The sequence below is a fragment of the Nyctibius grandis genome, chromosome 5 (genome assembly GCF_013368605.1).
Source record: "Nyctibius grandis isolate bNycGra1 chromosome 5, bNycGra1.pri, whole genome shotgun sequence".
Classification (NCBI taxonomy): domain Eukaryota; kingdom Metazoa; phylum Chordata; class Aves; order Nyctibiiformes; family Nyctibiidae; genus Nyctibius; species Nyctibius grandis.
This window is the reverse complement of record NC_090662.1, coordinates 43,245,310-43,257,650: the sequence shown is the minus strand read 5'-3', so window position 1 is coordinate 43,257,650 and position 12,341 is coordinate 43,245,310. Positions and strand designations below refer to the sequence as shown.

The 12,341-nt window shown below is 41.8% G+C and overlaps 1 protein-coding gene across 1 annotated transcript in view; it reads right to left on the bottom strand.

The window, feature by feature from the left end:
• The window catches only part of LGR5 (leucine rich repeat containing G protein-coupled receptor 5), a 91,765-nt gene extending 80,029 nt beyond the window's left edge, over positions 1-11,736 (bottom strand). The window contains exon 1 of the mRNA XM_068401096.1: positions 11,519-11,736. Within this exon, the coding sequence (XP_068257197.1) occupies positions 11,519-11,736 (218 nt within the window). The remainder of the gene's footprint in view (positions 1-11,518) is intronic.
• Between the last annotated feature and the right edge of the window lie 605 nt (positions 11,737-12,341).

Sequence of the window (12,341 nt, the reverse complement as noted above, 5' to 3'; positions counted from 1 at the left end):
AAGAAACACTCTGAAGCAGCACTGTAGAATCATCTTAGTATGCAACTTCAAAGCCTCTTTCTCATACTATAACTACTGAGAAATTCTACCTCATATTTCATCTTCATCAATAACGGTGCCATACTGCATAAAGAAAAATTTTGAGCTCCCTTTGTTCTGTGTCATCCTCCCCACCTGGTGCAGCCCTGGGCTGTTTCTTTCAGGTCAGCTTACATAGTCTTGAAGCATAAGTTCCTGAAGTGCACCCAAGGTCACCGCAGTAGCAACAGGCCTGCTCTAATTGCACCCAAGTGGCCTGACTCAGGTGTTTGCCTGTCACACTGTTTGAAGACCTCAGTTTGCCTAGTAAGCCAGGAGCTGCTCCATGAGTTAAACAGCACAGAAATACACTAGTTGCTTTCTCAGCTCTTTAGACTCATCTTCCAAAGCATCACACTGGCTAGTACTGATCCAAGGCATTTCATTGTGAACAGACTTAATAGCACTGAGGAACACTCAGATTAATGTCTAAACCTGCTAATAAATGGTAGATTACCGAAGATTTTAATTGCTGGAATTGTTTCTGACAAACCACCATTTTACAGATAAAGGAAAACCAGAAGGCTTATTTCATGTCTGATTTTGTTTCACGCTGTTACAGCTAAGCATGTATTTCATTTATCTTTAATGCTAGTAGTGATATTACTGACTGAAAGAATATTGACGTAATGCTTTGCTGCTAAGGTGTATTTTTTTTCCTTTATGTCTTTCCATTGTTATTCCTCTGTGGCTAGGACATCCATCCAGTTACTAAATTCATACTGTTACATGACGATACACAGAGTGCTTACTTTCATTTGGTCTAATCTTGATCAGGACATATTTATTGAACAACTACCTTAATGCTGCCTTATAAAAGCTGTGAACACTTTAACAGAAGCTCTCCATGCTGAGATAATTAAAACCACTAATGAATGTCATTTACAATTAATTACTATCATTGTGTACTTAGGTAATTATTCATTCACCAAATACGAAAAACAAATCTGTTTGTCTACTCAACATATGGTGACATTTGGGTAAAGAGTGAGTAATTTTCCTTAGATTAGACTCACCACGACCCAACAGAACTCTACAATAAAACTAACTGTGACATACCAGGAGCTCAATCCGTATCATCAAAAGGAGTTTCAGTTCTAGCTTCATTTGGAACCAAATTGGCTCACAATTAGTTTTCACAAACCTTTATCAGAAGAGATTAAACTAGCAGCATGTTGAGAGCATGCAGCATTTCCCTAGATACTTCCCACACAGAGATACAACACTAAGTAATACCATCCAGTGAATCTGGATATTATAAATTCCTTGTGAAATCTGATGCTCCTGCAGCACTGCTCTATGGTCAGACAGGCAGGAACATAGAGCTACATGACTGCAAGATGCTGTATCTATGATTGATGATAAATGCAGAAAACAGACCACATCTGGCTTCAGGTTTACGGGATTCTTCACAGATTGACCGGAGACAGCCATTGAAGGCAGAACAGATGAGGAACCAATATGTACAGAAATGCGATTTTGATAACTCTATTTGGTGTGACTGTTCTTTCTGTCTATGATAAATGGAATGAATGTATCACAGTGTCGTGTAAGCATCCTCCAAAAAAATCTGTTGCTCTTTTCACTGAATGCTATCAACAGCGACAACAAAAAGACAGAAAAACAAAAGAAAATCCCTCCATCCTCAAACTGCTGGAAAGTCTGCAGTTGACCACAACTCCCTGACACAACACAACACACACAACTATCCTGCCAGAGACTACATCCTGACACAAACAAGGCAATAATGATCACTTGGCTGTATGCTTAAAATGTTTTTTATTCTAAAAAAAATCTTGACTTTTATTTATTTCAGAAAGACAGACACTATGCACAGTAACGACAGAAGCATTTCTGTCAAGAGTTGGCACATTAAAACTGAGGTGAATGCTTCATTTTAATTACATTAATTAACACTTTTCCAAAATCTTCAAATTTTTCAAAGTAAATTTATTTTAGCAGTACCAATTTCACAGAATTAAGTTAGTTCCACTAGTATAAGCAGAGCAAAAACTAATTGAAGTCTTTCTAGCCTAAGTCTATTATATTACACACATGGAATGACATGCAGAGATGAATCTGGCACTGGGTCTTTTTTCTCCATTCCCTATGATGATTTATTTTAAATATTACATCCAAATAACCTAAGAAATACTTCTGCTACCATATTCTTCCACACATATCTGTTTCTACGCAATGGCTTTTTCTATTCTAGATGCAAGTTTTTCACTTTATCAGTATTCAGCAAGTATTTGTTTTATTCTAAAAACATGTACTTCAAGATTTCAAGAATGTGTTCAGCTATGTCCCTTACTGTTTCTAGCCTTCAGGCAGACAGGATGTTCCAAGACGCTTGTCCTGCCCTTTCTTTTCACATCTTCTGTCTTGGCCAGAAAGAAGCAAAGTTCTGGCACTTGGCAGTTCACACCCCTCTACATATGTACCGGCAACAGGTAAGAGGCAACATGAAGCCTCCATATGCTGAGGAGCTTACAGCCTTCCCAGATGCTATTCCCAGATCGTGAGCTTTCACATTGTCCCTTTTCAGTGCTAGGCCTAAATAACACCACGTGAACCCCTTATTCTGCTACCAATTCCTCTTCCACAGTGCCCCACACTCAATTTTTAAAAACACCCAGCATCAGTACTGCAAACCCATACTCTTCACCCCACCACAACTATAGACTTAGGTGTAATCTCCACTAGGGCCAGTTAGTCACAAATGTTTCTGATAATAACTATGCCAAGGTAACTGTACCCTAGAAAGGCTTATTGCAGACACATGGCACAAATGTAAACTGTGATTTGTATTACTGCCACTTCTCCTGAGGGTTTAAAATTGGTTGAGCTGCCTGATGAGACCCATATTTCTCTACTCTGTAGCACTGATACAGACAGATTCCCAAGCCATCTGCCACCTCTTTCTTCACAATGCACTTTTTGCTTCTCTGCTAATCTTCCTGTAATTGTGTGTGCCTGTTGCAGGTTAAAGTCAATATGGTGAGGCTTTATGCAGGAACACTGTAGGACTAGAATTTACTCTCTGAGACCCCTGTCAGGTCACAGGGTTGAACCTGCACTTCTTTTGGCCCTCTTCCAAATCCATGTCTTTGCACAACTTCAGCACAAGTGCAGGCAATACTTCTATATTGCACCAATCACATGGACCCTGTATTTTTTTGTCAGCAGGTCAAATATTGCTTTCAGACGCCTGCATGGACTTCACTTGTTCCAAGAAGAATTTTATATATCAGTGTTCAGCCCACATAGACAGCCATGAGCAAAACTGAAAGGCAGACATACACCCTTATGAAGCAAAGAAAATCATTTGGGATTTTACCTTATTTTACTATGTCATACTCATAATTAGCTCCTCATTAAGTGTTTTAAATCTACAGATCTCCAGCATGCATCAGCCACTACCAAATCAGTCAAACTCAGATGTAGGTAGTTGTCCCAGCCATCACATATATAGAGTAAGACTGCAGAAAACTTGCGTGATTTGCTTAACTTTGTAAACTACTTCGTTACTGTATCCAGGAGCAGAACTCAAAGGTCTTGCTACCTGGATCCCTGCTATAGCTATCTGATCACACTCCCTATTCCCAGAAGCAGTTCCTGCCCTTTCCTCATGCTTCCAAAATAGCAATCTCTGTGAACCAGGGTGTTTGGTTTCTATGCCTTCATAAGGATGAATCTCATTTCTGGACACTGGACAACTTGGTCTGCCCCCCACCGCAAACATAATTGCAACCTCATCATATGCGAGACCAACACAAGAAAGATTTAATTTCCGAGGCAGCCTCCACGCCAAACTGATCAAGGATAAAAGACCCAAAGGCAAGTTACTCATCAAGGTGGTTCAGTACAGGTAACTTTCAGTGATGGGTGAGAGAGAACTTTGTCTTATCTTACTTGCTTCCTTTGCCAGCTATGACCTGCTTCTCCCCTCAGGGTACACAGAGACTCATTTACAAACTCAGTGAATGCCAAATCAGTGCAGTTACACTTCCCTTAATGCTGACATCATCTCACATCTGTTCTCTCAGTCACTTGACTAGCATTTATATTATCACAGGATCCAGAAGACATGGTATAACTGGCATCGTAAGACGCCTACTGCTGCAGAAACAAGGGCTAGGAAAGTTTTATTTCTGTGTAATACCAGTTCTGTTAACTATTCCATCCTCAAGCAAAGCAGGCTTGAGGTAAAGGAACTAACAGCAAAAAACCTGAAGAAAATATAGAAGTAGCAGTACTAAACACCAGCTTTACTTTTCTACCTCCTACTTCCCCTTCATAAATACCAGCATCAAATTATTGTACACTTTTCATGGGAAAAGTTGTATGATACAAGCACAAAAAAAAAAAGACTTAAAGGGTTAAGTTTATATACAATCATTATTCAAATTAACTCCCAATCCAGCAAATACTTCTGCATTACTTAAGTACTTAATGCTTAAGTTTGGTAATATTACTAAGCATAGTTACTCTCAATAAAAAAAGAAAGCATTTATTCAAGTGCCTGCAAAACAGAGGAGAGTTTTGGTGTGGTGGGAGCTATAGTTGTTTGTACTGCTTAAGGCTGATATACTTTTTTTGATTTGCCCAAAGCCTACCTATACACACATCTCCACACATAAAATAACATATCTCCTGTACAAAAAGATTATATTTTTATACTATAATGTAAAAATTTTTAGCAATTTTTTATCAAAAACATGTCCTTAAAATTACTTAATGGCAATTACGTAACTTAATACTGTTGAAAGACAGTGTGTTCCTGATTAAACTAAATATTCATTTTACATAAGATTTTGAAAAATTTTGAAAGGCAGAGCTTTTAAACAAGTGTAGTAGAAAATCTTAGTGAAACTACTCCACACAAATAAGTTGGTATTTGGGGAAGGGGATAATTGTTTTAGAATTATTCAAGGCCTTGATCCGACAAACATTTGCACATATGATTTCAGTGGAACCATTCCTGACACTAAAGTTAAGTATCTGGATAAGTATTTGAAGGACTGGAGCCAAATCATACAATTGGGCCCAAACTAAGAGCCCATTTGTTACCAATAAAATCTTAATTTGGGAGTGGCTGGTTATTATAATTATCACTGTTGGATAACACTACACTTCAGAATAATTATTTTTTGCAGCAATCTCCAGCCATGAAAATACAACTTGTCCTCTCTGGGATGGGCCTTAGTGCTGTGGCCACTGCCCCCAAACCCCCAAACTCATATCTAAAACTTAGTAAAACATAGCAAAAAAAATAAAACTGGGATTAGCGAAGGCCATATCAAGCTGGGGACATACTGTAACAGTCCCTGGGGATCTGCCCTGCTATCCCATTTCATTCTTGCTTGGAGTTCCAGGTATTGCTGGTGCCTAGTATAATACTAGCTGGCTTGTGCGCTCTCAGCTTGGGCGATCACACCTCTCCGAGCAGCAGTTTACGGGGGTCCTTTTCATCTAAATGGCAAAGACACTCCAGGATGGTATTTCTACTTGGGTGCCGCTGCTTTAATACTCATTCCAAGGTCTCTAATTCAAAAATTCCAAGCTGTTGTCCATAACCTTTTAGAAAAAAAGCGTGCTTCTTGGGACTAAAAACAGGGTACATGAGTTACTGTCATATATAGTCAAAGCTGTTCATTGTTTTAAGTTTTGTGCATTTTTCATTTAAACCTTGATTCCAAGAGAGAGAAGAGGGTAGCACTCCTTCAACAAGTAACAGTAACATAATTTCAGGCCCTGTCCCTCTCCAGCTACATTTATTTGTTTCATAATTCTCCAGGCATTAAATTTCTCACATCTGATCAGTAAAATTGTGCAAAAGTTTCTCAGGTCTTCTCAGCAAACAGTACAGAGCATGTAGCATAAGGATTTGCCACATGAATTGCTAAATCTCTGAGGAGTAAGCATGCTTTGATCACATCTCATTCTTTTTAAAGACGTTAGGGTATTTTCTTCTAACTGAAGTCTAAAGCTGTTTTGGTATGTCAAAAACACCACATCATGTTCTGCCCTCAGTCAGTTTACTTGGAGCCAAAGGAACCACACCTTATTTACCATGATTTTTACTGGGAAAAGAATCAGATCTGCTGGACAGTTCAAGGAAGTAAGTCAGGGAAAATACCATAAATTGTACTAATCAAGACCATTTAAATAACCAATAGAGAGTTAAGAAAGCAGTGCATGCAGATGAAATATTATCTTGGCCAACAAACAGAATAAAAGAAAGCAATCTGGACTGCTGCAAAATAGGTAGCAATTTTAAGCATTTGAAAGACAAATGACATCGGAGAAAAGGCTGGGTTAACAAGGGAGCACTTGAGGAAAGTCTAATCTCTGCTGGCATGCTGACTGGGAAGGTCAGCCCAGTGCATGCGTTCTCAGCTGGAGTCAGGCTCCCTCTGCCCAGCCAATTGTCCTATGCACTTCAGATACCAAACCAAATTGAAGGTGCCTTCACCCTGCCAGCTCCTTACATTCTACCAGCTTAAAGACAGCTTCCTTTTCCCTGTCAATTTACGCAGCGTTTCCACAGAGCAAATGCTACAATGGAGAGAGGTAGCGTGTGAGTGACTTTTTTTCCCCATACTGAGCAGCACAAGGCTCTTTAGGAAGTAGTGTAAAGAGTGATTTTTAGCAGTGTATTCTCAAGTAGGTAAGAGTGATATTCTCTTCTTAAATAATTTTTTAATCCAAATTTTTCACAGAGAAACTGACTTTGACTTGACACATTATGTTTTGAAATTTAAAGCAAATCCCTTGAAAACTGGGACACATGAATTTTAAATAGTTTGTTACTTCTTCAGTTTTTATGTACCTCTAATTTATCTATGCGTACATTTTACTTTTGCTTACCTCCTATTGCCATGAGGAGAGAGGAAATGCCCTGTTTTCTTTTCAAAAGGGGAATTTAACACTAAATTCTAAATCCAGGACCTGGATTCACCTTCATCTTCAACTGGGACAAGGCTCAGATTATTAATTGAAACCATATGGCCAACATTTGATTTATTTCAAGTAGAAAGGCACAAAAATGGTTTATAAAGTTTGTAGCTATGTAAAGAAGTACTTTCTCAGAAAAGGCAAACATTTTACTAACTACCTAACACCTAAATCTTGGCAAGGGATCTGAAAGTTGTAAGAGACTTTATAAAGCTTGCTTCTTCAAAAGAAGATGCCTTGGTGTTTGATCTCTTTGAAAAACTATGGTCATTCCCAAGATACCTCAGATGAAGACGCAGACAAGACTTGAGTTTGCACTGTGAGATCAGAACGACTAAAATAGTGCAAATTTACCCTAAAGGTTTGGTCTTAATGCTTTTGGGTATTCTGACACAGGAACACTATTTTTCTTATTTCAGAAGTGTAGCTAATTTCTGGGAATATACTTTTTAACCTTCAAAAAGTAAATCTTTTTTCTCCCAAATTCTTTGTAATTTTTTTTCTGTTTAGTAGTCTTAAACACTTTCAGATACCTTATAGAGTTTTGACTATGCTTTACAGGAATATTTATCATCAAATACAATATTATGGCAATGAATGAAGCAGAAGGCTACAATTTATTTGAAGACGAATATGTTAGGAACCCTATAATATGCGCTGATTTCTTCTCCATAGGTTTTACTGTAATACTATCAATGTTATCATAGTTTTGAAAAATAGTTTTTTCTTAATCATTTCTATGAAGAAATAAAAATTATATGAATCAGATTTTCCCAAATGTTACTATGCATATTTACAATGTACTGAAAATTAAACTTTTAAAATGCAAATAACACATATCCCAGAATAACTCATTAAGTAAACTGTAATGTAAAAGGTAACATGCCATATGCTGCAATATTTATACACGTATGCATGCACGTCTATGTCAATCTAAGATGGTAACATTACGAAAATATTCCACTTAATATTCCACTTAAAATATACCACTAAGTTTATCACTGAGAGTTTTTGATCACAAAGAACACAGCATCTGAACTGTTAGACAGCCCTGGTACTTTTAATAAATTTACTTTTCTGTGCTATCCAGGCACGTAACAGAGACCCCCAAAATCTTTAAGAGCTATCTTCTATACTGTCACCACATGAGATATGAAAACAGATTTTTTTTTTAATACTCATCCTACTTAATATTCTTCAACAGAAGTTGCCAGATTTTACAGTATTTTAAATGAGTAATTATTTAGGAGAAGTAGGGTAAGCCTATGGTTAAGGAATGGAGTTAGAGTAAGCCGTTCTGGCTTTAATTACTGGCTTTGTCATAAACCTTACCTCCAACTTTGAGCAAGCCATTCTTTGCCTCAGTTTTCCACATCACAGTAAATGGTAACAATATTTCACTAACTCACAGGCTTGGTTTGAGAATTAATGAGGGTCCCATGTGGAAGAGACCTGTAGATGCTGGCTTCTTCTTTTCACTGTGTACTGATAGGAAAGTGACATGTTCTTAATTTGAAACAGAGACTCAGTGCTGCCCTTCATCAGAACATGGAATTCACATTTATTTCAACAGGAATTGCATTAAATACATTGAGTACATTATTTAGCCTAAAAGTAAATGAAGAAAAAGGAATGGAAAGAAACTCCTGGATTTTCCTTGTCTGCTCTTAAAAAGTCTAACAGTTCATGGCAGGAGACACATCATCATAAATAAAGATTTTTGATGGGAGGCAAGAATTGCTGCCGGGAATATAAATGAGAATGGAGAAATGTGAGGCAGGTCCATCTGTAGAGTACATTTAGCTCTGCTGCAGGAGCACCATCACAAAAAACATGCAAAATTCAGTCACCATAATATAGCATGCTCTGTACACATTTGTCCCAACATAAACCAAACCTTACTGGCCTTGGCATTTCAACTTTTCACACAATTTCCAGTGCACACCAAGAAAACATTTACTTTTTTTTTTAAATGCAAGTGTCCAGATAAGATAAAAATGACAGAAATCTAGGAAAAAAGACTTTAAAAGCCCAAACTTAACCCAAGGTAGTACCACAGACTGTTTTTGGCCAGATATGTCTACTGTGCAAGAACAAAACTGACTAGAGAAGATGGGGGGTTTTGCTGGAAAGAGAGTTAATGTGAGTACGCAGTTTTAATCTCCTGCTTTGATATGAAGTAAAAACTGTCACAGCGCAAAAAGACGTTTCTGCTTTTGGGGGTGAGGGGGGGAAATCAAGGAGCATCTGGTTGGCCACTACCACGCTCAGTGAGGCAAACATTTCTATAACAAGCAGGCATGCTTTAAAATTTGCCATTGCTTATCCATCTACAGAAAATGAGACTGGACAGTTCTTTACAGAAGGCAGGCAGGAGCTACAACTCTGCATAATTAGGCAATAATTAATCAATCCAAGGATAACAGGCTGGTAAATTCGGAAAGGGGTAAGTGTAGCTGCCTATGTGTATGCACCAGTCTTTTATACTGCTATACTGCATGACTGCATCCTTGGTCATTAAAAATCTGCCTGTCCCACAGTGGGGTTTTTTTACTTCAGGGTGTACACTACTGGACAGCACAGAATTCTTGACCAGAGAAATACACTCCTCTGCTGAAGGACAAGAGGCTTTAAAAACTAAAGCGCAGACCAGATCACAATCCTACTGAGAAGCAGGTTACTGGAGGTATATATATCTTTTCAACAGCAGAACACCACAGCAGTGGTGCTTTGACATATCATGCATATCTGCGTTCCCTTTTTCTTCATAAAAAAGTCAAACAGTGGGTTCTCTAAAGTTTTTCCAGTTTTAGCATTCCTCTAAGCAACCATGAATTTAGGGCATCTACTTCTTGACACAGGATATGCACAGCTTACATATGCCATTATACCTTCATCATCTATTGTTCTGCTCATGACTTTCCAAAGCACCAAAAAACAGTGTGTCTTGTGCAAACCCAAAATCCTGACCTGCTATGTTTGAAATCAGTGGCAGACTTTGTATGTGTCTTAAATATTGTATCTTTATTACATGTAGCCCAAGTTCTACTGTAAATGGTCATTCAGTAACACTGACTCCTGCCTCTTAACATTACTAATAGCTTTGACTTTGAAATGTTTACAATAAAATAAGCTATAACTGATCTCATTAAGATAAATTTCAGAGCAGTATTTACATGCATAATACTTAGAGAAGTCTTTCAGCTGCACATCCTCTTTCTAAACCAATGCTGTTTTCACTAAACTAAGCTTTCCCTTAACATATACTTAGTACTTAGATTTTATTAGTTGCACTTTATTTCTACCTTGCGATTGTTGTCATGTTTGTACTTCTTTTAGAAAGGCCATTTCTTGTTTAGTTTAATCTACCTTCTCAGACGCAACATGTTTTATGTCCTTTGAAGTTTGGTATTAACAGAGAAGTGAGTTCAGATTTATGACTTTAGTGTCCCAGACACAATACTGTGAAAGCATCCTTACAGTAACCATAGTAGCAAGCACGACAACAGCATGTTGACATGCTATACAGATGGACAAATACATTCAGAAACAGACATATGTATGCTGGATATGGAGGATAAGTATTAAATTAACAAGCTACTGGACATGCAAACACAAAGAACTGTATGAAATCAGTAAGGAGGGCACTGGAGTAAGACTTTTAGCTCACCAACACTTTCAACACACAAATCCAAGAGAGTCTTCTTTCCAAAAGGAAACAAAGAAAAAGTTTCCTCCCACTTTTGGGTGTTTTTTTGTTAATACAAAGTTTTTCCGTTCTTGCCGTCCCTGTCCCTACACGCTGTACTTCAGCGCGCCCGAGATGCAGAAGGGTTTCCAAGCCCCACAGCCCGGCCCGGCGGGGATGCCCCGTAAGGCGGGTACTCGGAGGCAGAGGGAGGGCTCCGGCGGGGCCGGGGGTACCGGCCCGGGCCCGGCTCGGGGCACAGCCACCTGCCCGCCGCGGCGGCAGCGCGGGGCCGCCCGGGTACCGCACCGGTCTCCGAGCGCTGCCCGCCCCTGGGAGCTCGCTTTATTTATTGCCTTTCCTCAACCCGAGGGGAGATCTGTTAAAGATTAAATCAGCAGTAACCGCAGTTCAAAGCCCTGTCCCGGGAAGCAAAGGTGAAGATAACGTCCCTGCAGATCTAATCGAGTTTCTGCTGTTGCAATCGCTTTTAATTACCCTCTAAACGGCACATCACACAGCGATCCTCCAGGCGCCGGACCGGGCACCGAGATAGCGAGATACCCATAAACGCTCTACAACCCGCCCGCTGATTAAAAAGCGATTAGAAACTTATTTGAAGTCGGGTGTTTTCTCCAGGCAGCGGCGCGGCAACGCACAGACCCCGCGCACCTCCTGTCACCGCCGAGGGCCGGTCCGGACCCTCCCGCGGGGCCGCCCCGCCGCTGCCGGCGCAGGGGCGGCCGCCGGTGCCCCCTCCCCGGCCCGCCCGCGCGGGCTGCCCACACTTACAGGTAGGACGTGAAGACGCTGAGGTTGGCGGGCACGGCCGTGAGCCCCAGGTCGGAGCAGTCGGCGCGGACGAGCATGCCCTCCTGCTCGCAGCGGCACGGCGCCGGGCAGCCCCGCGGGCGCTGCCCGCCGCCCCGCGCCCCCAGCCGCAGCCCCGGCAGGCAGAAGAGGAGGAGGAGGAGAAGGAGGAGGGCGCGGGCAGCGCGGGACGTCGCCATGGAAGCCGGCGGGTACGTAGAGCCGCGGGGCGGCCGCTCTCATGCCCCGCGGCGCGGCGGGAGCGAAAGGCGGGCGCCCCTTTAGGCTCGGGGAGCTGCTGCTGCGGCCGCCGCCGCGCCGCTGTCTGTGGTAGCATCTCAGCTTACACGCTGCTTTAAAGCCCTGGAGCCGGCACCGCGCGCCCGCTGACGCCGCCCCAGCCTTGCCCGCCGTAGCGCGGCGGGCCCTGCCCGCGACGCCGTACAGAGCGGGCGGGCGGGGGCGGCCGCGGGCCCGGCGGGCGGGCGAGGAGGCGGGAGGCGGAGGGGCTTCCCCCACCCCCGGCTCCCGCCTACCCGCCGCGCCCGCGGCAGCCGCGCCTGGGGGCTCCCCTCAGGGCGGTCATCTCCCCTCAGGGCAGGGGCGCGCGCAGTGGACGTTTCTGGAGGGCGGCGGGGCGGTCGGTTGGGCAGAACCTTCTCCGCACCCCTCCCCAAAGTCACATTTGATATCAGTGGGGTTATCTGGGAGGGTCTGTTGAGGTGGTGGGACAAAGGCTTGGGTGCACCTTTGGGCTGGGAAGAGAGGTCTAACCCAGACCTTGATTACGGTCAGGAAAGCCGGT